General features: G+C 40.6%; 1 protein-coding gene across 5 annotated transcripts in view; it reads left to right on the top strand.

Annotated features, from left to right (window-relative positions):
• RBFOX2 (RNA binding fox-1 homolog 2) overlaps positions 1 to 24,365 on the top strand; it is a 262,780-nt gene that overhangs the window by 185,692 nt on the left and 52,723 nt on the right. For 4 of the 5 annotated variants that reach the window (XM_075833520.1, XM_075833519.1, XM_075833517.1 and 1 more), the window contains 2 exons: positions 4,522 to 4,613; positions 6,191 to 6,263. In XM_075833520.1, the coding sequence (XP_075689635.1) occupies positions 4,522 to 4,613; positions 6,191 to 6,263 (165 nt within the window). Of the gene's footprint in view, positions 1 to 4,521; positions 4,614 to 6,190; positions 6,264 to 24,365 lie in introns of those variants that run through there. The other variant, XM_075833522.1, reaches the window with a different exon arrangement.

Here is a 24,365-nt window from a genome sequence, read left to right as displayed (position 1 = left end):
AAAAAAAACCTAATAGCCCGTGGATTTTCTAGAATGATTATTAAAAGCAAACTCAGCCTAAGGAAGAAAATTGTAGCAAATCATCATGTCGTGCGGAAACAAAATTACAAAGATTTCAAGCACCTGATTGACCCATTCTACTTGACTGTTGGACTGTGGATGATAAATGGACTGAGGAAATATCTAACTTAACGACGAGAAGACTACAAAGAGCTCTCCAAAATCTTGAGGTGAATTGCCCTCCTTGGTCAGAGACCATATGGAAAGGAAGTTCATAAAAGCGGAAGATATGTTTTATGAAGAGAATGGCAAGACGAGGAGCTTGAGTGTGGCCAGAAAGAAAATTAGCTATTTTTGAAAATCTATTCACCGCTACCCAAATGGTGATAAGGCCAGCAGAAGAAGGCAGGTCAGTTAAAAAAGTTCCAGCCGAACTTCCTGTGAGAATAAGGGTATGTGCACACGTAGTGTTTTCAGCTGTTTTTCTGGCCGTAAACGTCCCGAAAAACGGCTGAAAAATCGGAAGAACGCCTACAAACCTTGCCCATTGGGAAATACGGCATTCTGTTCAGATGGGGCGTTTTTGTTACGGCTTTTTTTAAAAAAATAAAACGGCGCATAAAAAGATGCCCGCGAAAAAGAAGTGCATGTCACTTCTTGAGTTGTTTTTGGAGCCGTTTTTCATTGACTATACAAAAACGGCTCCAATAACGGCTGTGAAAAAACCGCGAGTGGCTTAAAAAACGTCTGAAAATCAGGAGCGGTTTTCCCTTGAGAGAAGACCAAAATGTCATCAAGGTAGACCACCACCCAGACTCGTGAAAGGCTGCAGGAGCGTTAGGGCAAGGGCATCACGAGGTACTCATAATGGCCATCTCGAGTGTTAAAGGCAGTCAATCACTCGTCACCCTCATGAATGCATATCTGGTTGTAAGCCCCATGCAGGTCCAACTTGGAGAAAATCTTGTCCCCTGGTAATTCTGTCAAACCGCTTCGAAATCCGTGTCAATGGGTATTTATTCTTTACAGTAATCTTATTGAGTCCTCTGTAATTAATGCAGGGACGTAGAGACCCATCTTTCTTTTGTACAAAGAAAACACCTGCCCCAGCAGGCGAAGTTGACTTCTGGATGGACCCAAGCTCTCAATGTACTCAGACATGGCCTGGGTTTCAGGTACAGACTGAGGGTAAACCTGACCACAAGGAGGGTTTGTTTCCTGGAAGCAGATCTATCGGACAGTTGTACGGACAATGTGAGAGCAGAACCTCAGCCTCTTTTTTTTTTTTTTTTATTTTATTTTATTTTTTTTACTAAAAATGTTCGAGAATGAGATAATGTGGAGGAAGACCAATCAAATTTGGAGGTTCCAGAGGCAGAGATGCAGGACGAAAAGTAGACAAACAGTTAGTATGGCAAAGCGATCGCCATCAAAGAACTTGACCTGTATCCCAGTCGACCTATTGGGCATTTTTACGTAGCCATGGAAACTCCAATAGAAAATGATTTACAGACTAGTAAAATGTAGATGGAAATCTGTTCTGAGTGCAGGACACCAACCTGAACATAGACAGGCTCTGTGATTAATAGGATGGGCTCAAGCACAGGTTGCCCATTAACAGATGCTGTGGCCAAAGGTCTCTCCGGGCATATGGTGGATAGATGGAGACGAGTTACCAGGGCTTGTTGAATCAAATTACCTGGTGCACCAGAATCCAGATAGGCCAAAACAGGAAAACAAGCACTGCCGCAGGTTAAAGCCACAGGAACTGTCAACTTGGGAAAGAGAACCTCTCCACCTAGGTGCTGGAGTTTCCGGTCTTGAGTGGACAATTGCGTACTAAGTGATTCTTTCCTCCACAATACAAGCACAAATTATCGGCTCCAGTTCAGAGAGCTGGATCCAGTAAAGTGTGGATATTGTCACCGCTGCTTAACAATGGGACGCTGTGAGGGTTGAGAAATGTGCACTTCACTACCAGTTGCCATCTGTGATTTATATATTAACCCCTTCATGCACCAGGACGTGCTATTACGTCCTGGTGTGTGGGGGGATGTATCAAGCTCGCTCCATACGCTATTACAATATACCATTGTTTAACTCGCATGGTGAACGCCGTAAAAAATGTAAAATGCCAAAACCCTTGGTCAACTTAGCGATGCAAAAAAATGTAATCAAAAGTGACCAAAAAGTTGTATTTACCAAAAAATGGTGCCCATAAAAACTACAGTTCATCCTGCAATAAATTAAGCCCTCACACCACTCAATCCACGGAAAAATAAAAATGTTAAGGCTCACCCAGAATGTGGTGAAACAAAAATTATTATTTTTTAACAAATAGGTTTGTTTTTTTAAGAGTACTGAAATATAAAAAAAAACCTATATAAATTTGGTGTCTCGCCGTAATCGTGTTGAGCCGCAGAATAAAGTTTAATTGTTTAAACTGCACGGTGAAAGTCGTAAACACAAAACCCAAAAAACAATGGAGGAATCAAATTTTTTCCCAATTTCACCCCGCAAATAATTTTTCTTCAATTTGCCAGTACATTATATGGTACCTTAAATGGTGCCAATAGAAACTACAACTCCTCCCGCAAATAAAAGCCCTCACACCTCTCTACCGACAGATAAAGAAAAAAGTTATGGCTCTTGGAAGGCGTGGAGTGAAAAACGAAAATGCAGATTTTTGCTTATTTAGCTCATGTTTTCGCCTTCCAATTTTAGAGACCATGTTATTGTTAATACTGATAGTATTTACGTTGTATCATTTGTAATATGTGTGTGTGTATGTGTGTGTGTGTGTGTGTGTGTATATATATATATATATATATATATATATATATTACACGCTGAGTATATATCTTATGGAGTTAATTGAAATGATTTACGAATTTGCGAGTTACACTATAAATGCTTAACCCTTGCATGATGGGATAGATTGACACCTCATGGAGGTTGAAATGTTGCAGGTGTACTTGTAAATAAACACCCCCTTATTGGAATTGTAAAATCTGGAGTGCTGCAGTATTTCTTCTTTTTACAGATTTGGCTGCCTGGAAATTGGGACGCTGACTGCTGCACATCTCCATCTTTGACACAAAAAGTGTGCGGCTGTTTTATGTTTTTGTTTTTCTTTTGATACAGTGGAATGTATTAGCATACAGGAGCATGCTAATACATAATAAGTAAAAACTAAAGTTTTTAAGTTATCCCTTCATGAAATTTTTTTTTTAAAAAGGAACTAGAAAATAATGAATAAAGGTCCTAAACAAGTTAGTTATTTAGCATAAAATATATTTTATTGCCCACATACATAAAAAAAAATCTACACAGCTGTATAACCTGAAGAACTAATTTAACATGTTGTTTGAGAGTAAAACGTGAAAAATATCCCAAAAAAACAATGCCAAAATAAGCTTTTTCCTGTATTCACTCAGCAAACCCCCAAACTTGTGCAGGAAACAAAATTATAATTTCTCCCTTTATAAAACAAAGCCTCATAGCAAAGAGGCACATATGGGAAAATTTACCAGGTCGTTAAGGCCCTTTCAGGTCTGGTCATTAAGGGGTTCGAAATCCATTCAAAAGTGTACATGGCCTTTTAAGATATGACTTGATTCATGAATATATAATATACAGACAGATGTAAGTAAATATGTTCTCCTCGCCATATCCTGATTTTGTTTTATGATCTTGGATGCAATAAAAGTATCCTGCATCAATCTTTAGATGACACTCACATACTCTCTCTCTCCTTGGATCTCAAAGTATTGATGAAAGGACTTCTAGACCATAAACAACTTTATATAAGGTGGAATACCCTCCGTAATTAGTAAATAACGGATGTGCTAACTCATGTTCCATAATACATTGTCTGACAGATGTGCATCTGCAAAGGGCTATGTTCACATCTGCATTGTGAAATTCCGTTTTTGTGCTCCATCAGAGAGCAGAACAAGGGAATAATCAACGGTTCCTTTTCGCAATAAATGGGTTCGGTCTGCTTTCCGTCGGAGTGTCCATAATTTTACCCAAAACGATGGTGCAGCATGCTACGCTATTGTTTCCGGCAATCCCTGCTGGATATGTGACGGAAGCCCCTAACAGAGCCTCCAACGCAGATGTGAACATGGCCTTCTACTGTTGTAGTTTTTGTTTTTTTGTTTGTTTTTTGTATTATATAAATATGCTGAACATGTTTTTGTAACCAATGTAGATCGTATAGCAACTACTTCACATGCCCTGGTTCTTTTTATAACTATTTTCTTTTATTTTCTATATTCTGTCATTCAAGTTATAACTGTTACATATATATTACATCCTATTTTATGATATGCATTTCAAAATTACATTTTAAAATCTATTTAATCCTATATGGAAAAGTTTGCCTTTAGTATTTTACCTCTGACTCTCAAGCTAAATAATGCACACAACACTGTCTTGTAATTCAAGATAACTTGTTTTGTCTCATTTTAGTTTCCATACTGGACAATTGTTCTAACAACTCTCTTTTATAAACAGGGTGGATATGCAGCCTACAGGTACACTCAACCAGCTACTGCTGCCACAGCCGCAACCGCCGCTGCCGCAGCTGCTGCAGCCTACAGCGATGGGTATGACATGGTTTAAAATGGAGGTTATCTTTTTTTTTTTTTTTTTAAAGTGCCAATTGTTATAAACAAACATTATTGCTGAACTTGGCAATATTGCTTATAACGCTGTCCTATTAAAGTGACCCTCCTGTCAAAAAAATAAATAAATTATTTTACATTGGAAACCAGTCAATTTACCTGCTATTTCACTGCAAAATCCAGCCTTGGTTCTGGTCCCCCCCCCCCCACTTTCAGCTTTGCAAGATGGCCGCCACAGTATCACATTTTGCAATGTAGAGCTTTTTTGGAAGTCTGAGACGCCCCCGACCCCTCTACTTCCCTCGGATGGACAAGTGCGGTTGCGTTGGCCTTTGTCGGTGCTGTGTCCAGCATCTCCAACATTAACTGCGCTCGTCCGGTCTGACTTCCAAAGAAGCTCTTCATTACTTAGTCTGAGACTGTGGCGGTCATCTTGGGGAGCAGAATGTGGGGAATAGGAACAAAGGCTGAACAGGTAAGTGGACTATAATTTCCAATGCATAATATAATGTGTTTGTTTTTGTTTGGGAGTGTCGCTTTGAGGAACTCTGCCACACTGAGCTTTTATGAAAATTCATTCCATCCGCACAATTGAGGATGTGCTAGTTCCCGATAATTGCTAAACAGTGCAGCGGTCAGCGGATGAACAAGCAAACCCTGGATTGTAGCCTGATCAGATCTTTTGCAAGACCATAGAAATGGTCACTTGTCGTCGTCAGCACATCTGACTGTAGAAAATGTTTTACTGAACCAAATTAGCGTAGATCGACAAGCCTTGTCGATCGGGACTCATTAAATGTGGTTAAACACTGGCGAATATCTGCTCATGTAAAATCACCTTCTTTAAAGGGGTATTCCCAGAATTGACAATCATTAACTATCCACGGGATAGGTGATAATTGACTGATCGCTGGGGTTTCCACTGCTGGGACCCCCACTGAACGTGGGAACAGGATCCTGAACCCTCTGTTCCTCCTCACTGCTTGACCTCAGTCCCTGGCCAATTCTCTTCTTATTTGGCAGCTTTAAGGGATAGTCCTGGTGGTTGCGAACTGCTTCCCGTTTAGAATGAGTCCTGTATTCTGTAACTTCAATGCTGCAACATTTTTTTTTATTTTTACCATTCTCCATGTCTGCCTCAACGTAATCCTTTTTGTGAGGTTTACAGACCATTTATTTGACTTCATATGTTCGTTTTTGTGATGTCCAGATTGATGAGCGAAAACAAAAATTATATTCATTTTAGAATAAGGCTGTAATGAATCAAAATGTGGGAAAAAAATTAAGAGGTTTGAATACTTTTTGAATGCATAGTGTGTGGAGCTATTCAAGATATTGTGCATAGTATCTTTGTTAATGTTTTAGTATCCCTGTTATATGGACTGCCATAGCAAATTAATTTCAAGCCTTTCCGTATAAAATATCCAATTTTTCTTAAATTCCAAATGATAGAAACGATTGCATTTTTTTTTAATTACGGTATAGGAGTGAACTATAATACTTGAAACAAGTTGCTGCTACTTACATTGTATTGTAACTATTTTTTTTTTCTTGTGCAGATACGGGAGGGTATATACAACTGACCCATATCATGCCCTGGCCCCTGCTGCCAGTTACGGAGTGGGAGCTGTGGTAAGTAGAACATTTATAGGCATCTAGGCAGAAAAAACATACAAGAAATGTAGTATTTTTAATCTTTATTGAGTTGCTCATAGTGAGTCAGCTTGTTTGGATGCAGTGGGCTGGATAGCCTGTGTATGTATGTATTCAAAGTCAATTTTGACTTGTATTATGCTTAAGATTACATTCTAAGGCCATGTTCACATGGTTCAGAGGATTTCGTCTTAATTTATGCCGAAAATGCATGTACTGTAAATGGGGTGTTTTATTACCCATTCTTATGTAATTTTTATCTATTGACATTGCCCAGATGTTCTAATTTGCAGCATGTTCATTATTCCTACGATATCAGTATTGAAAAGCCACAAATTGGCTCCATACAGCTTTTGTTTATTTTTTAAAGGCAAGTTTAATTAAGACCTCAAACTAAAATGGTATAGGTACAAAAGGTGCACAGCATAAATCGCAGTCACCATTAGTATCACAAAAGTACCAAATTGTAAAAGGTCAAGTAATAAAGATGTAAGGATACAGTTATGCATATGTCCATACAGTGAAATAAACAGCTTTTCAGCACAGAAAGAAAAAAAATGTCAAGACCATTAGAAGAACTCAGCGGAGAAGTAAGAGGTCCAGGAAATACATTGGCAGCCCCTATATTGTAAACAGATTCAGTATTAATAGAGTGGAAGGTCAGGACTATTGACTGGTATGGGAGTTCACTATCCATAGGAACTATATTATTGTAGACTTATCCGGTCATAGTTATGCTCCATATGTGATTTTGTAAAAGGGAAGATTGGAGTTTACCTTTGCAATCCATGCTTGTAGCAGAGGGACCTTGGGGTTCTTCCAATGTGTGAGGATATTTTTTTAAAGATTAAAGGACCAGTCAAAACACTCAATATTCCCTTGTGATCATCAGTAGATATGGCGGGGAGAGCTTTTAAGCCTTTTAGATGAGATGTGTAATAGTTGCTTATAAAGCACTGACATGGGCTTATCCAATGTGTCCTGCGCCACCCAATCCTCCACTGGGAATGTACATAATTTTACATTTATATACTGAAAATTGTGACCAGAGGGCATGCCTAAGCTGAAAGTAACGAAACATGCGATGAGGGTGACCTGGTGTTTTGCCCTAACCTGTGCAAAAGTAGACATTTTATCTTCTACTACCACATCACCCAAAGTTAAGATACCTAAACCCGCTCAACCACTGGGGTCAGAAATATGTCGTACGGGCGATCGGAGCGGGTTATACTAAAGTGGCGTCCTAGGTGACCAGGTCACCTATTCACACCGGAATAATAACATTGACATCTGCCAAACCTTCTCTGTAGTCTGCATCGGGATTGTAAGTGGGTGACCTGGGGGGGGGAGCCAGTCTGTACAAGGAGTTAACTAAGGCCGTGTAGGAACCCAATAGTGATGCCTCAAGATCTGTACAGAGATTAAATTGTCTGAGTAAACCACCACCAAACGTACACTAGTTGGCTAGCCAGGAAGTAAAGATAAGTATTTGGGAGGGCCATACCACATTGCTCAGTGGGTAGTTGTAGAGTAGCAAGCACAAGTTGGGGAGAACTACCCGCCCAAATAAAGAATCAAAGATCCTTATGTAGAGTAGAGGGAGAGAGGTCACCACACATGGGAGTTATGAAGGAGGTACAAGAATCTAGGGGGAGGCTTCATCTTGAACAAATTAATACGACCCGTCACTGTTTCTATCTATCATAGTCCTCTTTAAGGCGTTGTAGCAGGGGAGCAGTATTGTCAGGTATAAAACGGAGTAGTAGAACTAATCTACTCCAAAGTATGTGATTTTATCCGCCTATTGCATAGAAGAGTGAAGCCCAACATCTCTGACCGTTCCATCTACCGCCATTACCAGTGATTTGGACCAATTCACCCGTAATGCGGAAAAGGAGGCAAAAGTTTTAAACAAGGTCAACATTGCCAGTAGAGATGGAACTGGATCGTTGAGAAACAGAAGCATATCCGCATAAAGAGAGACCCGTACTTCCCTCTCCCCCAACATGAAGCATTTTATATCGGGCGAGCGTCTTGCGAAGGGTTCAATAGCCAATGCAAAAAGAGAAGGGGACAACAGGTATCCCTGTCTAGTCCCCCTAACGGAACTAGGAGTGATATGGCAGTTAGTCTTGACACTTGCTATAGGTTGGGAGTAGAAGACTTATCCATTGGCTAAATCTCAGCCTATATCCAAATTTACGCAGTGCAGACCACAGAAAGGGCCATTCTATCGAGTCAAAGGCTTTCTCTTAGTTTAAGGAGGCAATAACACTGGAAACAAAAGAGCTAGATGTCAATGACCGGTTAGTAAACAGTCTCCGTAGATTAATATCAGTGGCTTTTCCTGGCATAAAGCCGTATTGGTCTGGGAGAATGACATAAGAAACAATTTTCTGTAAACACATCGCCAGAATTTTAGCCAGGATTTTAACATCGCAATTGAGAAGTGGCCGATGGGAGCTACAGTCTTTAGGGCCTTTACGGAGTTACAGGTTAGAACTATATAACTGCCTCTCTAATAGAAGTGGGAAGGGTTGCCTTGTCAAACAGAGCATTAAAAAGTCAGTGGAGATGAGAAACCATCAACTCCATATGAGTCTTAAACCATTCAATGGGTAGGCCATCCAAACCTGGAGTTTTCCTGTTTGGAAAGGAGCTAATAGCTACAGTAATTTCCTCCTATAGTGCCTTTAAATTTGCATCCTCACTATCTAAGGTGGGAAATACTATAGTGTCTAAATATTCTTCCAAATTGGATAAAGTGTACGTCACCCTAGAAGATTTGAAATCTGAATAAAATTGGGCAAATATTGGGTTAATAATTAGAGGGTCAGTAACCCTTTCCTCAGTTCAGTAGGTCACCTCCATAATGGGTTTTGTCACCCTGTTGCTGTGAGTACAAAGTTTTTTTCCTACTCAATTCAGCTAATAGGGTATATTCACTTTGTTTTGCAGAGAAAGCTGAAAGGTCCCTAGTTCTAAGATGTTCCTCCTCCGCTACTGTTAAATCAGAGACAGTGTTTGGCCAATACATGTCTGAGAGGAAATGGCTCGTATGACAACCCCTGTAGTATAGTCCTTAGAGGCATCCTGACCATGCATGACCATTCCACATCTGGTATTTCAATCTAAGGAGGTCGCAACATCTTTACAAGAGAGCCACAGAGGACTCAGCCTCCAAATCCTACAATTCGCTACCTCCGGAAATCCCAAAGTGATAATTAGGGGGGAGTAAGCAGAAATGCAGAGAGAGAGGTAGCGGGCATCTACTACAAATCTTATAGAGGCTGCATTTCCAAACGCTAAATCAATTTTGGAAAATGATCTATAAGCAGGTGAATGACGCACGTAAGCCAGGCATAGAGGATAGCGAGTACACCAAGTCTCCTGGAGGTGATATGCTGTAGCCCAGTTGGCAAGAGAAGTACTACCTGCAATCCCTCCCAATCTATCCAAGTCGGAGCAAGGCAAGAGATTAAAATCACAGAGGAACAGAAGTGGCGCAGGACTCCGGTCCGTCACCCATACCATTGTTATTAAGCAGTTGGATATTTGCTGGAGGAGGATTATAAATGTTGACAATAATAAACGAGGTAAAGTCAATTTGTCACAACAGTATAATGAATCTCCCCCCTAGGATCTGTATTCACAGAAGTAACCACACATTGCAGAGGTTTGTGGACCAGTAAGGGAACCCCACAAGAGTAGCTGGAAATGGAGGATGATAACCACGTCCAACCCAGTGACACTTAAGAGCCTGCAGCCTAGGGCCTAGCAGATGAGTCTCTAGAAGAAGTACAGTATGCCAAGTATAAGTGGAGATAAAATTAAAGACTAGAGACTTTTTAAATTTAAGCATTAAGACCCCTCACATTCCAGAAGAGGATCTTAAAGTGTCGCCATGTCTCCATCTGTAATATAAGGACAATTGCTTGCACCAGAGGGGCTCATGGACACAAAAATAATAGGGTAGTGCCCACAATAATAACTACAGACTCCAGTATCCCTAAAGGTTAAGCCACTGTGCCACAGAAACTTTGAGTAATCAAAAAGGCATGAAAAGCTGAAACAAACAAATCCGACCATAACCCACTCTACCCATCCCCCGAACATGAGACAGGCTTCATTCCCAAACTGCAGCAAAAAACCTGCATAAGTTGAAAGGTAGAAACTGAACTAGAAAATACGGTTAAATGAAGGGGTGACCCCCTTCCCCTAGATACATCATAAATCTAGCAAGTATAAAGGTTAGGCTCAGTAGAGATACAAGCAGGCATATCTGAATACTGTAAAACATAGCACATTACTCCAGCACTACATATGACAGAAGGAAAAATAGAGATAATGAGCGCACCCTTAATAGAGAGGTGGAGATATACTCATCCCCGTGAGATATGACCCGAAGTGTGAGGAAAAACCTCCGTCATATTGCATTGTAGTATAAGGAGAGAGAGCACTACATCCCATTAAGTTCCAACCAGGCAAAAACATATTCCGGCTTGTCCAGAAACACTGCAGAACCATAGTGCACCAGCCTGAGTTTTGCAGGGTAGACCATAGAGTAGGGAGTTTGTTTATTCCTCAGACGGTTCTTGGCCTCCGTGAACCTCTGGCGTTTTTTTTGTACATCGAGAAATTCGCACTCGCATGCTTCAGAGGACATTGCTTCCTTGCGAGATCCAGTATCTTGTCTATGTCCTTAGTTGAGAAACTTGGCTATGAAGCTGCGTGGAAGTGCTCCAGGTGGAGGGGCTCAAGTCAGCATGCGGTGTGCACGTTCTACAAAGAACATAGGATAGAAAGCATTTTGTCCAAAAGTCGATTTTAAGCCAACCTCCCAAGAAAGCAGCAGGATTTAGTTTCTCCACTCCCCCAGGTAGATCAACAAATCGGAAGTTATACCTCTGTAGATGGTTCTCCATTTCATCGAGTTTGGCTCACCATGCAGATGGATGGGACTCCACAGTGTCGAACCTGGATCTAAGAGGGGTCACCACATCCCCCAGTCAGATAGGCATCGCTCAGACTAAGTAGCCCTTTCACGCAGTGCATACACATCTGCCCTGAGAAGACCATAGTCCGTTTGAAGAGAATCTATCTTTTTCGTAAGTACCGTTTGAGACTCAGTGATAGCTTTTAGAAACATCCAACATAGGTGGCTCTGTAGGAGGGTTAGCGGGAGTGGAAGGAGAGGTGGAAGCTTAAGGAGGCCATGATGTACGGGACCCAGCCACAGCACCAGAAGTTTTCTCCAGTTTGTTGGTTATCTTGGATTGCTTAGAGGGTGCACTTGCAGTTATACACTGGACCAATAGAGATACGTAAGAACAGGAAAAGCAACTCAGGCAGCGGATCACAAGGCATGCTGTACATTTTTTAATTTGCTTCATGCTTCTTATGTAGCGGATTTTCATCATAGATTTGACCGTTTGCCTATGTTACATGTGGATATTACGCATTGGAGATTTGCTGTTGATTTTGAGGCAGGTTTGCATGCCTATCCCTATATCAAAAGTACAAAAATATATATTTACGGTTAATGAGTAACATGTAAGAAAGCCGCTCGTCCTCTAGACAAAAACGTTGTTCTAGAATATTTGAAAAACATCAACAGTGCGGTGTAATTGACAGGCCATCGTATTTTTTTTTTAATATATTTTTTTCACTTCCACCGTTTACATTTTTTTTTTACTACATTGCCGAATCGTTTTTTATTATTTTCCAATCTGCTGATCATTGTCTTGACCATACAAATGCAAAAAGCTATTAGTGAGATGTAGCGACTTAGTTATACTATGGATTATACAGCATGAGCATGGTTTCATATGGAGGTTGGCTTAGTGATACGGTGTCTCACGCATCAATTTTACGCATCACACTATTAACCCGTTTGTAAGCTTTATAAATGACACACTCATATATGCTATGAAAAGACTGTGGTTGGCATTGTGGTCCTTCACCCATACACTTCCATGGATGTATGTTAATTGTCATGACTTTAATCTCTTTACCATAGTAAAGCCCAGATATTTTTTTTTTTAATTGGTGCCAGACACAATATTCCAGGTGCGATTTTTGTGGAGCAGCACTCGTTTGAAGTCAAGGAGCAGAATGACAAGTTTTAATTTCTTATTCAGTCTCTATAAGGGAGGAATGGCATGGGCAAAGCTGCAAGGGACAATACGAAGACAAAACATGACCTGTTACGATTACCTCTCCCCTGTACAGCCTCCAGTGACCACAGGGGGGTAAATGGACTTTTTTTTCATGTTCTCACCACCATTTTTTTTTTTTACGACAGGAGTGAGAAGATGAGCAATTTCACATGTAATCACCCCTGCCATTAGTCAGGCAATTTGACGTTAACAAATGTTTTCCAGCATCTGGATCGCAGAGAATTTTTGTTCTCTTTAGTTCTGTTTTGGTGATTAGCCAACCTTCCATCCCAGTAGTCCCAGTAATACCTTCCGTCCCCTTGCCTGTACTCGCCACCTGCTTTGTGCCTGGCAGAAATCAACATTTTATTGCAGAGAATAATGCAGGAAGCTACTTTCTGTAGTTAGCACACCATGCTATAACTATATGACTGGCTTTCTCTGCCTGTCGGGAGCACAGTGGCTGGGACTGAAGTTGGAGCGTGACGCTGCCTTTGAATGCATCCAGTTTCCATGCATTTGGCTCTGGGTAGAAGTACCTGGTCTAAGCAGACTGCCTGGGGTGACACTCTAGTAGACCTGTGGGCCAAGAACAAACAGAAAATGTCAGATTACCCCTAGATTATACAATTTATTGATGTTATTTTAAATGCAGAAAATTACTTTGAAACCTTACATTCAGGAGAGTATAAATGGTCATCTGCAGTGCAGCCTCATGTTAGTGAGATTATGCTTGTATATTTTACGGAAATATGTCAGATGGAAAGACTAAAACTGTCAAGTAGTTACTTTTCAAAATAGAGTAAGTACATGGGATAGGCGAAAGATGAAGCCCTCAAGCGGGAGTACTCAACTGGCGGACCGTGGTCTGGATCTGGACCATGGACGCCAGCTGTCCGGACCAAAAGGAAAGCTTTGTTTTGTGTAAGCTGCAAACTCATCCCACTTGGCTAGCGGGCAGACTGGGCAGCGAAAGGGGAACGTCCCTCCTCTGCAGCAGCAGCTCATGATTTCTCCTCTACAAGTGAACTAAGTGGAGCCAGGAGGGAGAGAGAAAGGGAGTGGGTAGGGGAGGTAGAGTGGGGCCTTGCCAGTAACGCTTGGAGAGGAAACTGGAGGAGAAACCTTTTGTGATGAGCACGAAGAAGGAGTATCGTCTATGGGCAGAGCACACGGTAATCCTTAGTGGCATGAAGAGAAGCAGATACAGACTGCAGGCTCCTTCATTGTCCAAGGTTGTGAGTTGGGCTGCCATGTGTGGGATACTCCATGGGTTAAAAAAAAAAAAACAAAAAAAAAACAACAACCGCGTAGCAGTTCTTATAATGGCAATTCCTGGGTCTTATCACAGTCCTGTGTTTATAATAGCTGCTTAACAAGTCAGAAGGTTTACTTTTTCACTGCCTTCCTGCAGCTCAGTCGATTGGAAATACTGATTTTTGTTGGGAAGCAGTGAAAGGGTTAAGCCTCCTCACTTGTATGGCTGCGGTTATAATCAAAGGACAACGATAAGAAATCGGCAGTGCACTAACCACATTTCCCTGCCTGTCACATAGTATATGCTATGACACAGACAATGACCAGTAAATTAATAGAAATGTAATACATTTCCTGTAGAGAGGTTTGTGCATTATCAAGACAAACTCTTTAGTTCATGCATTGCGGAAAAGTGGGTGGATTCCTAGAAGCGGATTAGCCCCATTAATTGACCCACCGCACATTAAACTGCAAATACGCAACATAAATCCGAGATCAGCCTCGAATCTCTATGGCAAATCCGACCTGTGTGCATATAGTCTTAGGCCCCATGCACACGACCGTAAAAAATCTCCGTTTTTGCGGACCGCAACTGCGGTCCGCAAAAACGGAGCCATTCACTTTCATTGAATACTGACACCTTTCCGTAGCACTACGGAAGGGTGTCCGTGCCGTGGAAATGTTCCGGGAATTATGGAACATGTCCGTTCTTTTGCATTTTGCGGGCCGTGCTCCCATACTTTGTATGGGAGCACGGCCCGAAAATGTGGCTGTCAGTCGGCGGCCGGCCGTGCCCGCAATCGCGGGCCGTCATTGCGGGCACGGTCGTGTGCATGGGGCCTTACTGTTGGTGTTCAGCTTGGACCTTCCCCTGACGGCATTTCCAGGAAAATGGACCTTCACTAAAAGTAGTTGACTACCCCTGTCCTAAACCATACTTTTGTGACATTCAATGGCACTATAGAAACCTATGGGTATGTTGCATACCTTTTAGTTAAAGGGGTTGTCCGATGGCCCACAAGGTATAATTTACCATGTAGAACTACATAATTTCCTAAAATAAAATAATTTAGTCCCATTAACGTACCTGCCATATCGTGGCACAAACGGTCCTCTACATCCGGGACTTAGTGATACAACTTGCGCTGATAAACTACATATCCCATCATGCTTTTCTTAGCTGACTGCAGCCTATTCCCTGCCCATTCCTTGCCTCTGATAGGCTGTGCATGTGGCCGGGACTAAGGAGGGGGCTGGCTTAAGAGAGCAGCAGTTACATTGCCAGCCCCTCTAGGTCACCCGATTGAAGGCAGAAGTCATGTGGGGCTGTGTCGGCGCGTCATTCTGTAGAAGCAAACTTCAGAGCTTCCTGCATCACATGACCTTGCTTTTGCTCAGCGATTCTGCACTGTATTGAAAATACAAGTATATTAGTAAGTCGCTTTGATTCCCACTCCAGGAATAACAGTGGCAGTTTTTGGTCTCTGGATAACCCCTTTAAGTATACCTTTAACGTAGAACATAAATGTGATGTGAAGAGTCTTAGAAAGGGAAGGATACAGATTTTGTCATCTGAGGAAGGAAGTTTATGGACATTCTTTGATTTGACTTTGTAGATCCCAAAGATTGCAAAAGGTTAGCTCATGAGAGTTTATAGGAACACACTAGTCAAAAATGTTATGGTGTTTTATAGGTGTTCCTTACTTTTCACTTAGAAAGAACAAAGAATTTACAGTTTGCCATTACTATACATTCTGCATTGCATTATCAAGTGGCTGCTTGTGCTATGATTATTTTCCCTTAGACCAGTAACTGAGTCATGGAGAAAGCAGCCGCTTGATACTAAAAATCGCTACTGTTTTTAATTTTTTTTGTGCAGTTTTCTGTTCTGACAATTTTTGTTCGTATTATGTAAACATGTTTACATGTCCATTGTGACTGTAATTTCACCTATTAGTTTAACCCCTTAATGACCTGGCCTGAAAAGGTCTTAATGAGCAGCTACATTTTTCAGTTTTTACCTCTCTGCATTTCAGCAGCCATAATTTTTTTCGTTTTTTCCTTGACTTGGCCGTATGAGGCCTTGTTTTATGCGGGAGAAACTAAGTTTTTCTTCAATTTGCAGGTGGGAAAAAAAATTTATGCTAAACCAGCTAGACTAATTCTTCGGGTTATTACGGTTGTTTATATACCTAATATGTGTAGGTTTTTTTGTTTTATTTGGTGTAAAGGCAATAAAATATATTTTCTGCAAAATGACTTTTTTTTTTTTTTTTTTTTAATCCCATTAAGGGATAACTTTCTTTAACTTTATTTTTTACTTATAATGTATTGGCATACTCCTGTATACTATTACATTACACTGTGTCACAGGCTGCTGTTAGGGCAGCACATAGTGTGCCCTAACAGCAGGCAAGCTGAACAGACAGCCCTGGGGTCCTTTCTAAGTCCCCAGGGCTGAGTGCAGGGGGATTCCCTGCTCTTTGATCACATCACTGGTTTTCCAGTGATGCGATCAAAGAGGGGAGTTCCCTTTGATCTTGCTGCAGTCATGGACCGCGGCGATCATAGGGTTAAACAGCTTGGGTTCTAATGTTTGCCGACCCCAGCTGTATTCAGCAGGCTGCTCTAAGATCAGGAGCTGTAAGTTACAGCTCCTGCTTAGAGGATGAGCTCACAGGAGCGCTCATCAGCCTCTTCTACAGTGACGCCAAAATAAGTCCCTGTAGACTAAGCACATGCACCACCTGCAATCAAGGGACGGGCGATGGGCGGTCGTTAAGGGGTTAATTCTTACGTGCACAGTTATACAATTGTTCATAAGCGCCTGTTCATGTGAATATTGGCCTTACGTTCATCTGTTCCGTTGTTTTGATGGAATCAATAGTACAGTCGACTGCGCTATTGATTCCGTCAAAAAAACAGAAACCATTAGCAAAGTTTCCGTCACCACTGAGATCAATGGTGATGCAAACGGAAGCTAAGGTTTCCGTTAAGGGGTTCCCCCGTCGGAAGCCTCCGACGGAACCCCTCAACGGAAAAAGACGCTGATGTGAACAGGCCCTATATCACCAGTTATGTACTGGATTTCTGGAGATGGGTTGTTAATCCAGATATTTATTCTGATTGTGGTATTCGGAGTCTTAAAGGAATTTTTCATCTAAAAGGAGACCACTACCTCTAAGGTTTTTTGCCTTCCTCTGGATCAATACTATAGGATTATAAGCTAGACTTGAGGAACTAATGTGTTTTTGTTTTTTAACCAGATCACCTGTAACTATGTAACTACCAGTAAATTATATATCTCGAGGAAGATGTCATCTAACCCTTTCTTTAATATATCCACACTTTCAGCCTTTACTAAATCCCCTTGGAGCACATTCCATAACTTTCAGCCATTACGAAATCCCCTTGGAGCACATTCCATAACTTTATAGTTCGAAAAGAAAAATAATGCTGTAGAATTTTAGGATTAAGGCTAAATTCACACACTTCTCCCAGGGTGACTAAACCATTGCGCACACTTCCATTAACCGCAAGCTGGGAAAATGTGTTTTTGTTTATTTCTCGAGGCCGTAACCAGTTTATTACCACATACAGAAATTTTAGTAACAAAATAATTTTAATCCGTGCAACCCACACTGTCATGTCTAGATTGTTATTCCAAACCTTAACCTTCTATCGAAGCTTTGGTAAGGTCACATGCGCACGCTGCGTCTTACATGTGGATTTGCCTTCTTCAAACTCACTGTGTAATACAGTACCAGAAAAGCAAATGAGACATGAAGTATTTTCATCTACATGTTGCAGAAAATTTCTGCACATAAATTGACCTGCGGTGCATATTTTGAAATCTGCAGCATGTCACTTTATTGTTTCCGTCTCAGAATTGTATCTGACAAGTGTATAAAAATATGCACTAAAATCTGAAGCATAAAAAAACGCACTTATTATTGCATCAAAATTTAAAACCTGCACTTAAAAACACATCCAAAAACGCAGTATTAAATGCGGATTTTACCTGCAGAATTACCTATGTTTACGTGAGGTTTGAATTTTCACATCAAATTGCAGAGCGTATGTATGTAGCCTAATAGTGGGGAATATATAAACGCCTATATATTGGCTTATCTGTACCCAAATAATTAAACCCTTGTGGGAATTATGCAGTTCATGCAAACCTCATGCAGCATCTAAGTGATTTGACAGAAGGTGGGGACTCTCTCTGTCACCACATCGCCCCCTCTGCAACGTGATCCCTGAGTTGCTATGGCAGCCTGGGGCCTAACCATGGCCCCTAGGTCTACCATGTAGATCCAGCCTCCCAAAATAAAGAATGGAATTTATATTGCACTGTAAACGCTGTAAATGCAAAACCAAAAAAACAATTGCAGAATTGCTGACGTCCTCGCTCCAAAAAAATATCATCCTGCAAAAAAAAAACACGCCCTCATACTGCTTGTGTGTGAGGACAAAATAAGTTCTGGCTTTCTAAATGCGTCTGTGATCAAACGTAAAGAAATAAATCTACGTTGTGAAGGCCATAAAGGGGTTAAATGACTGTCCCTCGTGTATTTGTAATTTTAGTATCTGGGATACTCGTTAAAGGGGTTTTCCCACGAGGGACATTTGACATATCCACAGGATATGTCATAATTGTAAGATAGATGCGAGTCCCATCAGGAGTTCCGGAAACAGCGTAATTCGCTGAACTATGCTGTTTTTTTAACTCGAATAGTAGTTACGGAAGCCGCGTAGCATGCGATCTACGCTGTTTCAATAACTACCATTCAGTTCTATGGGGCTTACAGAAACGGCGTAGCTAAGCAAGCCACCCTGTTTTCTCCTTTATGGGTGGAAATCAGCTGGAACACAGAGAGGAAGAATGGGGTTTAGGGACCCCATTCTAGAGATAGAGGTGGGACCCGAATCTATCTGACATTCATGACCTATCCTATGGATATGTTCTAAATGTCCCTCGTGGGAAAACCCATTTAACTTATCAATAGGGACCATTACCATTTTTTGTCAGTTGCTCTTTAATCCTGACTGGTCCTCAAATTCATTAAAAATATCAGACGTGTATACATGTATGTATATGTGTATATGTATGTATACATACATATGTATATTGTAATATTCTAATGAAACCGCACTGGTGTAAAGTGGTGGGTGCAAAGTACCATACGAGAAAAAAAGATTACAATACTCCAGCAAGGTCCAGTAAAAAAAATCTGAGGTTTTGTTTGCCCATGTTTAAAGCCAAGCGACGTTTCAGTTCCACCATGGGAAAAATGTCCCATGGTGGAACTGAAACGTCGCTTGGCTTTAACCCCTTCCCGCAAAAGCCGATTTTCAGATTCTCTTAAATTTTTTCCTCCCCACCCCCCATAAGTCATAATTATTATTTTTTTTTCATCAATATTGTCGTATGAGGGCTTGTTTTTTGCGGGATGAGTTGAAAATCTTCACGGCACCATTTATTGTACCATATAATGTATTGGGAAACTGGGTATAAAATATTCGTGGGATGGAATAGGAAAAAAACAGCAATTCTTTAATCTTTTGGGGGGGTTTTGTTTTTACGTTGTTTTACCGTGTGGTAAAAACGTCATGTTAACTTTATTCTACAAGTCAATACGATTACAGCGATATCAAATTTATTATTTTTTTTTTTATGTTTTACCACTTTTGCGAGGAAAAAACAGATTGTTAAAATAAATTTTTTAATTTTACGTCGATTGTTCGGTATGAGAGCTTATATTTTGCAGGGCAAGCAGTAGTTTCTATTGGTAACATTTTCTAATGGTAAAATTGTTATCACACACACACACACACACACACACACACACACACACACACACACGCACACACACCGTCTCGCGCACGCACACACACCGTCTCGCGCACACAAGCGCACAGTCGCACGCGCACACAAGCAGTCTCACACACGCACCGCCACACATTCAAGCACACACGCACACAGTCTCGCGCACACTCACACAGTCTCGCGCACACTCACACAGTTTCGCGCACACACGCTCACAAACACACATGCACAGTCGCACGCGCACACAAGCAGTCTCGCGCACACACACGCACCGTCAGTCAAGCGCGCATGCACCGTCGGTCAAGCGCACACGCGCAAGGTCAGTCACGCGCAAGGTCAGTCACGCGCAAGGTCAGTCACGCGCAAGGTCAGTCACGCGCACACGCGCACAGTGCTGGGAAAAAGTTTTCGCCCGTCAACAGATTTCTTCTATTTTATAAAATTGTCACATTTTAAATGTTTCAGATCATCTAACTAATTTTAATATAAGAACAAAACAAAAGTAAACAAAAAATTTCATTTTAAATGATCCCATTTATTTAAAAGATTTATCCAAAATCTAATGCAATATCATCTATGTGAAAAAGTATAACCTGATAACTGCTAGTGCCACCCTTGGAAATGATGACTGAGGGATTTTGGTCTACTCTTTGTGGAATTGTTTTAATTCGGCTACATTGAAAGTTTTTCGATCCTGAACTGCCGGTTTATGGGCTTTCCACAGGACATCAATGGGTTTCAAGTTAAGTCACTCCCAAACCTTTCATTTTGTTTCTTTTGAGTGATTCAGAGGTGGGCTTGCTTGTGTGCTTTGGATCATTGTCCTGCTCCATAACCTGACTGTGCATTCGCTTTGGGTCATGAACTTATGGGCAGACCTTTTCCATCAGGATTTACTGATAGAGCGCAGAGCTCATGGTCCAATCAATTATGACCAATCGTTCAGGTACTGCAGAAACTATGGAGCCCCAGACCACCATGTTTTACTGTTAGTGGAATGTGGTGTTCGCTATACGCCAGATGTAACGAGACATATGTCTTCCAAATGGTTTCACCTTTGACTCATCAGACTACAGCATGTCCTTGGGAATTATATGGATAACAGCTAATCGCTAGCAGCACTAGTCAGCGATAGGGTAAAGAAAGATGTACATACCAGTTATGTGGATCATCAGACATGCATGAGAGTAAAAAATAACTTTTATTCCGCTTGTCTTCAGCTTCATAAAAGCAGAGCCATCGATTAACTGCAAAGGGGAGTGGTTGGAGTTCTAGATGGACACCTTCTGGTTCGACTGATTCGCCAACCTTATTTTTTAGCTTGAAGCAAATCCTATGATTCACCTCACTAGTATGTGCATCCTCTTTTAGCCCATCGCTAACTAGTGGTGCCTCTGTAAAATGTTCCGATAGACTACTTTTAACTGAGGCAAGTGAGGCCGTCAGTCCTTTAGATGTTCGTCTGGGTTCTTTTCTGACCAGGATGAGCCGTCGGTGTGTTCTTGAAAACATTTTGGTAGGCCGGCCTCTCCTGGAAAGGTACACCAATGCTCTAAGTTTTTTCTCTTTGCGAATGTCTGATACTGGTTTGTTGGATTCTCTGAGCCTTAGCAATGGCTTTGTAACCCTTTCCAGAGTGGTAGATTTCAATGACTTGTTTGACATCTGTTTTTGAATCTTTTTAGAACATGGCATCGTGCTACTTTTGCAGACCTCTAGCCGGCTTCACATTGCCAGACCAGTTCTATTTAAGTGATATTTAGATTCAGCAATCATTTCCGAATGTGGCTTGTGAAATTGAATTCAATAGAATTTGGTTAACTGGTTGATTTTAGTAGGGGGCAATTACTGTTTCACATAGGATTAGGCAGAGCTGAACAGCATTTTTGCTACAATACTTGAATTGATCACTTAATAACAGCATTTTGTGTTTACTTTGGGTTATCTTTGTCTATTATTATAAGTAGTCTTATGATCTGAAACATTCAAGTGACAAATATCCAAAAATAGAAGAAATTGGTGAAGTTGGGGGTGGGAAACTTTTAAATCGCGCTGTATATTCAAACTATTTCTAGGTTATAGTTTTCTTCTAGTCTTTTTTTTCTTTTCAAACCTATGTATAATACCTATTCAGGTCATCTCCAGCCCCTGCAAACCATTTTTTTGTGTGGAGCCATTAAATCCTACCGATGCCTTTTCAAAGTTCAAAAGGTATGAAATGTGAAAGCAAGTGAATGATTTCTTGTTGTTCCACCACTTGCACGGTTTGTTGGATGTAGGTCTTCTCTAAACATGAACATTGCTAGATACTATGACAACTGTATATTCAATCTAGTAACCTATTTGCCGGCTTGATGTGTGATGAAAAACACACCTCAATGGTATAGGAGTGGCCCTGTGTGGTGCAAGTCAAGTTATATAAACTAAATCAAGCAGTTCTACTATGTATGTATGTCAAATATTCAAGCTGATTATATTTTCACTAGCTATTTTGTACATAAAATGTATAATTTTAACAATTGTTGAAAAGGTACTCTGGGAATTAGGAATATATATTGTTTAGGCACATAAAATGCTGAAAAGTTGCAATTCATACCATTTCCTCAATCCACTTGCCGTAGTCTCCAGGAGAACACTGTATGTTGTGTATTTATATTGATCCCTACACTCAGAGTATTGTATTTAAGACTCTGGCAGCACCTCCATAGAGATGCTGTATATTGGTAAATGATCGCCTGTCTCTACAGTTCGGTTTGCAAAATTATGTGACCAACTTGAACCAGGGTCTACGTTACAAGAAAATTCAGCAATTTATGTGATGAAGCAAGTCACTTGAGTTCCAGAGAATCTCTTAAAGTTTACCTCCAGAGTTCTCCCCCCTAGAAGTTTTAATTTTGATGGTGGTGGATACAGTTAGTAGATTAGGCGGTCGTTTTACATTTAAACCTCTGTCAACTCTGGAGGTACACCATGATCACTCAACTTTTTATAAGATGATTTTTTACTAGTTTTAATATGTTGCGGCCACGTTAGCCAAAATAACTATCAAAATCATGTTTACTGTTTATACTATTATGTGGCAGCAAAAATAACTGTAAATCGTCTTATCAGTTGAGGAAATAAGTTCTTAAAACTAACTTTCCAGTTCTTTTTCTATCTTGGTAAAATGCTTTGGGTTTTCTTCACTGTACCTCTTCTTGAATTCTAGATTACTGCAGTAACTGGAGGATGGAGTATTTAGGACACATTTATAATTTGTAATTCTTTGACCTTTCTTTACTTCTTCTTTACCTGTTCCCTCTGCTTTTCCGCTTTATGGCTCCTCCTCCTCATTTCCTTAAACTTAATTAAACTCTGCATGTTAGACCCACCCTCTTCCTCCCATATTATCAGCCCCCAGCTAGTGAATTGGCTGCTTCCTCCAGTTTAAAGGTTCTTTGAAATTGCCATATACTCATTGCATGGGAAGTGAATAGCAGCTTGTGACCGCTATATCGCAGAAGAGTTTAAATATTCATGAACTTGGCATTTAGGCTATGTTTCAGGTTCCTTGCCGCTAGTGTGTTCCTAGATTAGTTGACTTATTTTATTACATTTCTTTATAAATATTTTGTTTTCATTTTTTCGGCATTCATGCGTTTTCATTGTGTAGTTTGGATACACATCGTTGCAGTGTTATTTGTACATGCAAGAATAATTAATACAAATGAGGACTTTTTATGTTTTCAGAAATGGTTAAATGATGTATGAAATAGAGAAATCTTCAATCATTTTTCTGTAACCTTATGTGGCCGTTTGTCCTACAAGATGTAGATTTATGGGATCCATCGAGGCAAGCAACATTTTTTTCCACTCTGTGGTTGGATGTCTTGGTGTTTTAGTGCTGACCTAAATAATACCTTTTTTTTCGTTGGACAACACAGATGCACAACATAATAGAGCTTCTATTGCAGCCTATAGTCCAAAATTTTAAGGAGTTGTAGAGGCTCAGCTGATGCTTGTGTCGCAGTCTAGTAAGCGGCTGAGAGATTCTCAAATGTATTTTTTCCCTCCCAATCGCTTTTAAGGAAATGTATTGCAGCATTTCATTTCACTGGCTGGGATTTTGTGGAGATGTTCTTCATATTTCAGTAATATATTACACATTATTATAAATTGGTTCTCATTTACCCAAATGTATTTGTATCCTTGTATTTAAAAGATAGTTGATGTAATAAATTTGTATGTACTTTCAATGCACAGTTCATATTTTGGATATGTATTATATTTGATTGCTGTCCATTTTAAAGTGGATTGGTTCCCATACAATGGGGGTCTGGTCTACTAAGAGCCTGAACAGCACAAAAAAATATTGTGCCTTTTGGCTAATAGCAGCTAGATGGTTATGAGTCCGCTGCATTTTAGAGGAGCACTTCCCCCGCTTCTCCCTGCATCTTACCAGCGACTTTCTGCAGTGTATCGTGTATGTATTCGTGGCAGCCACTAATCACTTGTGCGGGGCAGGGGAGCGCACCCCTCATGAATACAACACACTCATAACTACCTAGCTGCTATTGGCTAAATGGCACAGTATTTTATATTAAAAAAATCCTTCCTGACCATGGACAGATCCATAGATCAACAGTCTACGTTAACCCCTCGGCCCACAGCAATTTTTGGGTTTTTAATTTTTGTTTTTTCCTCCTGGCATTCCAAAAGCTATAACTTTGAAAAAAAAAGTGCTTGAAAGTGCGTGAAAAACACATTCCACATGCCAAGCACACTGATGTGCAACGCGCTTGGACAGATTTAAGCACGTAAATCTGTCACGCTCGTGTGAAAGTAGCCTTAAAGAGG

Source organism: Rhinoderma darwinii, chromosome 7, assembly GCF_050947455.1.
Source record: "Rhinoderma darwinii isolate aRhiDar2 chromosome 7, aRhiDar2.hap1, whole genome shotgun sequence".
Classification (NCBI taxonomy): Eukaryota; Metazoa; Chordata; class Amphibia; order Anura; family Rhinodermatidae; genus Rhinoderma; species Rhinoderma darwinii.
This window is presented reverse-complemented; position numbering and strand designations above follow the sequence as displayed.